The sequence below is a fragment of the Lissotriton helveticus genome, chromosome 11, assembly GCF_964261635.1.
Source record: "Lissotriton helveticus chromosome 11, aLisHel1.1, whole genome shotgun sequence".
In the NCBI taxonomy this organism is placed as follows: Eukaryota; Metazoa; Chordata; class Amphibia; order Caudata; family Salamandridae; genus Lissotriton; species Lissotriton helveticus.
The window spans coordinates 74,405,222-74,412,612 of NC_136072.1; the positions used below are offsets into that span (position 1 = coordinate 74,405,222).

The window sequence follows — 7,391 nt, forward strand, 5'->3', positions numbered from 1 at the left end:
GGGGTCTGAGAAAGGTTAGAGAGTTGAGGTCTTCACCTTCTTCCCCATAGTTATCAATTCGGGCTAGGGCTTTATAATAACCTTCTTCAGGTTCTTCTTCTGAGGAATGGCCCTCCATCTCTAGTCTTTCTTTCTCATAGGAGCTGAGGAGCTTGCCAAGTTCCTCATTTATAGTTATTAGTTAGTAGTGAATGCCCCTTGCTTTGCACAACACCCTCCATGATCCTCAGGGCTGGGATGACTGCCAGCTCAAGATTCTGACCAGCCTCCATTGTGCTTAACTTTTACTTAGTAGTTGGGACTTTTTAAAAATGTAGAACTTTGAAACATTTCCTAACTTACCTTAGCCTTTTTAAATGTACGATTGAAATGGGGGTCTACACAGGGCCCTCACAATCCAATTAAAAATTGAAACAATTCTGAAAAAATTATTTTTGATGCTTAAGTCAATTAAGTGGATTTTCGGTGCAAAATCACTGATGGCCATGGTACTGCAAAAAGCAGGTTCAGGATCCCCACCGCTGTAACACCAATGTAGGAAAGTGGAAAATTATGTGGTGTGGGGGTTAGTCCTCACCATGCAATACAATTATGATATTCCAAAGATGGTCCTTGGATTCACACTAATCAATCCTTAGCAAATCATGGGAGAGTGGCAAAGAGCAGTCCAGCTTTACTAGAAAAACATGTGTTAAGCATTTCGAGTACCAACATGGACTAATCCTGGCGTAATTGTTACAATTCGAGAGAAATCCAACTACAACTTAGAAATATAAAGTGTATTTTTATCTTAATTTAGACACCAAAATGAATGGAATTGCATACATACAAACGGCGTTAGAGTTTAGAAGTAATTGAAAATCAATGCAAAATAATATCGTTAAAATGTAATATTGCGTTCAGAAGGAAAAACCACTAGAGACAATCGGTCATGTGCAGGTCGAGTTGCATTGTATCCTTGCAGGGCAAAGGTGATATCGGTCGCAGGTCCAAGCCACGATAGTCAGTTTAATCTTGCCTGCCAGTGGAGCCTTGGTGCAGAGTTGCCCTGGCTGTTTCTGGTGCGAAACGAGAGCAGCATGGGAGCTGCTTTTACCACTGTAACAGTGCTGTAGGGGAAAAAGATACAAAAAAGACAACACGTCTGAGAAAAGTTGCTGACGTCAGTCGAAGGTTGCATGGAACTCCCTCTTGATGCAGTGTTGAGTAAAGGGGTTGGTTATAGGACTGGTGACCAACAAGCCTTGACATCTGTAAATGAAGCAGAAAGTAACTTCGACGTCCGGTGGTCCATGGGAACGCGGTGGCTGCCTGTACCTTTGTGAAAAGCAGGACTAAAGTTCCCAGAATGTACTAGACTATCTGGATTTAGGCGATCCCTAGGAGGGCCGGATGGCAAGGGATTCTTCTGATCCGTAGCGTTAGTTTACCTGCAGTTTACAGGAGTCCTGTTGTCGCCATCACAGGTTTCCTCTTGGCCCTACCTTGATGCAAGTTATTCAGATCTGAGGTTCTGGTGTCAAGGGGGTCCCTTAAATCCTAGCTTTATGGGAGTTAGGTCTGTGGGGGCTAGTCGCCAATGGGCAGCTAGTCTCTCCAGCTAGTCCGTACCTGAGGTGACCACATACGGGGGTCTAGGTTGCCTTTTCTACCGAGAACCCTCTATTCTGTCACTTCTAAAAAATGGCAGACATCTAATTTTAGTGTACAGGCCAGGCTGCTCACCTTGGAGGTGTGGCTAGCCTTCTGGGGGTGCACACCTCCTTGACTAACCAATCTCCTGCCTGCCCAAGTGTAAATGGGCCTTGGGCAGGGGGAGAGCTACTTCCTCCACTGCAAGTCAGCCCTGATGCATATCAGGGGTGGTATAGCCTTTGACGCGCATCACCTTGATGTGCCATTTCACTAGCCTGCTTAGGAGGATGGAAGTGTCACCTCCTTCCTGCCCAAGCCTTTGTTCCTGACTTTTGGGAGTTCTCACACTGCCTGGCAGGAGGTAAGAACCCTGTCTTGGCGGCAGCAGGTGCAGGAAACGCAGGCTTGCCAGCAAAAGCTCAGAGAAGCTGGGGCAACCTGGTGGGCAACATCTAAGGTAGCCACCTGGGTGTACCCAGAGCGCGAGATTCATGTCAGGGGTGAGAAGGCATGTTGTTTGATACAAATCAATACATATTTCAGCTGTAGCATAATGGAGCTGCCAACAGCAAGAATGCTCAGTTGGCAGTCATTGTTATCCTATGGACCACTGACACTTATAATGGTTTTCAAAGGGGGAGCACCACTAAAGGGACATATAGGCTTGCCCTTATATGTCCTCACCTTTAATATACTGCACCCTGCCTCCTGCTCTGAGGAGGCCTACCTTAGGGGTGTATGTCATTTATTAAAGCTAGTGTATTTGACTGTGCCATACATGGTGAGGGCACAGTCGAGATCGAGCAGTATGTACTGCTCCTGCGGTCTGCAATCACAGGCCTGCTGTCAGTAGTTTACTTGAGTCAATCAGGGTGACACAAAACCGTGCTGCAGCCCTGGGGACCCCTTTATAACATATGCAGTGTTTTCCTCTGGTACCATATACTAGAGACTTACTAAAGGGGTAAGGTTTGTGCCAATTTGGGATTACCATGTTGAATATACCAGTTTTGGGAGAGAGCACAGGCACTGGGGTCTGGGTAGCAGACAACAGTGCACTATCAGAGTCTTAACCATCAGCATTTAGAGAAATATGTAGGGGTGTGATCATACAGAAAGCCCAATTTCCTACAACCAGCATGCAGGAAACCCAAACACATCCCTCTTGCTGTTTGCTGCTGAACATCTCTGTTGTCTCTCACAGACACTGGACTTTGCCTGAAGGGGCATGCTGGATGGGGGAGGGTCCATAGTCCAAAACAAAGATTAACTTCAGTAACAAGACCCTGGCATGGCTACCTGAACAATCAGTGGCTTACTAAAATAAAGCAATAACTTGTTACTTACATTTCTGCAGAGCAGTGACAGTCTGCCAGAATGTCGGCATACAGAGCACAGCTGGCACAGCCTTTTGCATGATATCAGGACCATCAAACGGAATGGCTGAGGGAGCACGGGGTCTACTGCACCAAAGGGGGGTAGGGGTTGTACAGTGTGTTATGCCCGTTCGCGTGCCCGCAAATACATATATACACACACACAGGGCATGAAAAATTTAGAGCCTGATTTGGCACCCGCTGTGGTGGTGGTCCGTCCGCCGCATTATGACTTTAAAAGTCGCAGTGGCGGAAGGCCACCGGCAGCATCAGGGAACAGTCATTCCCTGGCGGTGGGGGTGGTGGAACTGCGCCACAATGTTACAAGTTCCTGCACGGCCAGTGATTTCATGGTGGGAGACCCCCATTAAAAGGCTGGCAGTGCAGAAACAAAAGGGGCCCCACGGGGCCTCCATGCTCCTCCCGCCATGGCTATACATTCAGGGGGGAACACCATAGGCCCCCCTGTCTGTTTTCTCCCAAAGTTCCAGCACAGCATGGACGTCACCATCCATGCCGTGCGGGAACATTTTTTGCCGTTCCCATTGTAGTGTCTGTTTTCCAGGCACCGCCATGGGAAAGGCAAAGGACCGTCTGCCTTATACGAGTTCAACTCGTAATAAGGCGGGCATTCTTTGCACAGCTTTGGTGTTTCGGGATAATCAGAATTTTAAAGAAAATTTCACGCTATCTTTCTTTGAACTCCCATAAACAGGCAGTGGCCGCACTTGTGACATCCAGACTGGATTACTGTAATGCCCTTTATTTCGGCATTAACAGAGGTCTGATCCAACGGCTGCAGCTAGTACAGAACGCTGGGGCCAGGCTCGTGATGAAGCTGCCATCTCTTCCTCTCTCAGATTCTCTTTAAACCTTATGCTTAGTTCATAAGGCTCTTTCTGGTACTGGTCCAGAGGGAATCAAGACAATTTTACATCGTTACAATCCCTCTAGGAAGCTTAGGTCGGCTGATAAGAACATGCTTACAGTGCCAAGGTTCAGTACGGTTAGGTAGGGAGGCCGTGCTTTTCTACGGCTGCTGCAAAACTCTGGAACTCCCTTCCTTTTGATCTATCCGGTCTTCCCTTTCATTTATTGTTTCGTAAAGCTCTGTAGCGCCTTGACGCCCTTGGGCTAACTCCGTGCTTTATAAGATCTAGTTTCATTCATTCATTCAGCTTTGGCGCAGCTGTGCTAACGGACAGCCGGTGCAACTGTGCTAAAGTTGTAATCGAGTCCTAAGGTACTTACATGTAGTAAAGTAACGAGTTTGGAGTCTCTGCACGAGTGGCAGAATCCCTGCATAGCACAATCTGCAGTGTGCCTTCCGGAATCAGCCCCATGTGCCTTCTTTAGGAGGCTGGGTTTTCCAGTTGGTATTCTATTTCTTTACAGCATGGTATTGAGATTTGTTTACCTTAACCTTACTGCTAACTTGTAATAAACCTTCTGAACTATAGTTGCTGATTCCTGGTCCTTATTGTGTAGCCAAATGGGTTACACTGTTATTTGAATTGATTGATTAAATGCTAACTCCCTTTACCTTTCAGTCGTCGAAAGAGATCCACTGGATAACAATGGTAAGTTGGTTGGACCAGCACTGGATCAGCACCATTGCGCAATGCCATCTTGGGATGGCTCTCTTTTGTTTTACGAAATATTATTCAAGGGTGAGTGCCACACATGTGTGCACAAGCATGATGGACATCATTGAATGATTTCTCTTAAATTGAAAAAAAGAATCCCATGATGAGTGCTGCACTGCAAGTACAGGGATTACAAAACTTGGGAGAAAACATAGCAAAGCAAATATATGTCTTGTGTGAGACCTACTGGCTTTGCCAATGAATGTTTTAATTTTAATGTATTTTTACCTTCTAGTAATTATAGTTTAAAGGTCACCTTTTTATAATTTTGTGCGACCCCATAGATAAAATGTCCATATAGCCAAATAAATACATTACTTGCTTACTTTTGAATCCATTAATCATACCTATGTTCTCGATGTACAAAACATCCGCAACAGAACATTACCGGGGGTGGGGGGCAAAGAAGTAGTAGTTTTCAATTATCACAATAAATGGGCTATGATATTTGTTAGTAAGATAAACAAGATTTTACTATAAAACCACAAGGTACTGAAACTAGTTCCGTACCTATGAACAGTTTGCAAATAAGCTTGGTGAAATATGCAAACGCTACAAAATAAATAAAGTAGTTTTGTACCTTAGATTTGCCTCCTTTTTTAATAATCCTCCTTTTTTTTGTTTCTTAGAATTGCAGAACCTGAGGAATATGCTGGGATTGTGTCTTTTCTCTTCTCATCAGATGCCTCTTACCTTACTGGAGAGACAGTGGTGGTTGGCGGAGGGTTCAAGACAAGACTCTAAAAAAATTACAACATTCACCTCTCACCCTTGTATACATAAGAAGTAATCATACTGACGTTTGCACAGATTTCACACAGCTAATCACCTTTCTTGCACACTTCAGTTGAGCTGCATTATGTACACATCCTTCATACCTATTGTCAGCATATTTTAAATTAAAAAATTTTTTTTTTGTGCAGCCACGGATTTTTCCTGATTGTCTATCAAATTGTCAAATGTACATTGTCATTTCTGGAGGATTCAGATTTTCCAATAATCGCTCTGGCACATGATGTCAAAAAATACACTATACAAAAAGCAGGGCGCATGAGAGGGCCTAGAGGAGCAGGTGAAAGGGAGACGAATAGTAGGTGTCCTAAGTGTAAGGAAACATAGTAATTTGTAAAATAACAGAGGGAGAGAGTGTGTGTGTTTTTGTCTATATGTATGTAAACATTTCCTTGGAAAATCCAACAAACACCTCACCATACCGGACTGAAAGCAACTGTATCCAACTATTTTCCAGAAAATACATTTATTAGTGGGTTATACCTCCCCCCAAAGTTATGCCCCTGCATATGTGTAACAGATTCTGTATACCTGACTGCGTGCTGTCTTCCGCAGCCATCACTGGTAAGTGCGGGACACTTAAGGTTGTGCTGCAGTTCAAGGTGATTGTCCAAAACCTGTGCTTTATATGATAAAGTGCTATATTTACAGTGTATCACAATGTATTTGATGCTGTTATTCCTCTCCAAATTATTTTTATTAAAAATCTAAGATTTCATTTTCCAAATGTTACTTGTTTAATGTCTGCATATACTTTGCACTTACATATATTCTTTGGAATCATACTTTCTTAGCACACCCTACAATTTGACAGTTATTAGAACATTGGAATGTTGAGAACACCATTGCGGACAATGAATTGAGCAACTCAGGGTCAATATTAGAGGGAATAGGCCTTTGCTCCAATATTCTGTTGCTATCTTATTCCTCCCTTTTTATTTTAGAACATTCTACCCTCAGTGGGCGGAGCTTTATAGCATGTCTGCCCCGGGCTATACCGGTTGTTAAAGCCCTCTACCTTGTAATAGTCCCTTTCCTGTGACTTAGGTCTATAACTCAGGAAGATGCTCTTCATCAACCAACACAGCTGGAGGTAGAAGGACAATAATGCTATAATATTGACCTGGTTGACTGGGCCTTGTCCGAGATGCTTGATGTAATAGACAGCATGTTGACAACAGTTCCACGCCATCTAACAAAGAAAATTTAGAATGTTCTGTTAATTTGTGAGTACAATATATTTTTTACATTTACATTGTACATCTAATGCCACTCACAGTCCATCATTTGGTGTGACACTGAGTAAAGGTCAATGCAGGTCATATGAGAAGAATAAAGAGAATTTCCTATTGTAAAGTGCACGATTAGAAAAATACAATACCAACAACATGACCTGAGCTTGCATAACAGGGAAATATCACAAGTCATGGACTTTAATCAAGGGGGTGTGTGCTTTATCAAGCTATTTCAGACAAGCAGGTAGTCAAGTCAAGTTGTAATTTATTGTGGCATAAAACTATTCAAATCAGTGTATACAAGGTTGAGTAAACAGCTCTCTCAGCACATTTAGAGTCACAAATATGATCGATAAGACATTTCCTTTAGCTCTAAACCAGTAGCGTCTGCTACCAGGCATTAGTGGTGGGGTGGGGTTAAAAAGAAAAACAGAAAAATGTAATAGAAAATAATCTTACCTTACCGGCGGCTGGCTCTCCTCCATCCTTCTCCTATGATGCAGGAACAGGAAGCATCCAGGCTCCTCTAGCCAATCACCACACAGCTATGCAGTGTCGTGATTGATCTGAGTGCCGTGGCTTGACACTCAGATGGGGGAATCGGAGTCTGGGCATGTTCCTCACCAGGCAGTGCATTACAGCCTGGTGGGGAACATGCACAGTGTGCATGACTCTGTGACCGTCCCAAGACGGCTGGCCAAACCTTC

The 7,391-nt window shown here is 43.9% G+C and overlaps 1 protein-coding gene across 3 annotated transcripts in view; it reads left to right on the forward strand.

Moving 5' to 3' along the window:
- The window catches only part of LOC144791099 (dehydrogenase/reductase SDR family member 4-like), a 194,971-nt gene extending 189,392 nt beyond the window's left edge, over positions 1-5,579 (forward strand). For all 3 annotated transcript variants that reach the window (XM_078665757.1, XM_078665756.1, XM_078665758.1), the window contains one exon: positions 5,287-5,579. In XM_078665757.1, the coding sequence (XP_078521883.1) occupies positions 5,287-5,401 (115 nt within the window). In that variant the 3' untranslated portion in view covers positions 5,402-5,579. The remainder of the gene's footprint in view (positions 1-5,286) is intronic.
- Positions 5,580-7,391: the final 1,812 nt, after the last annotated feature.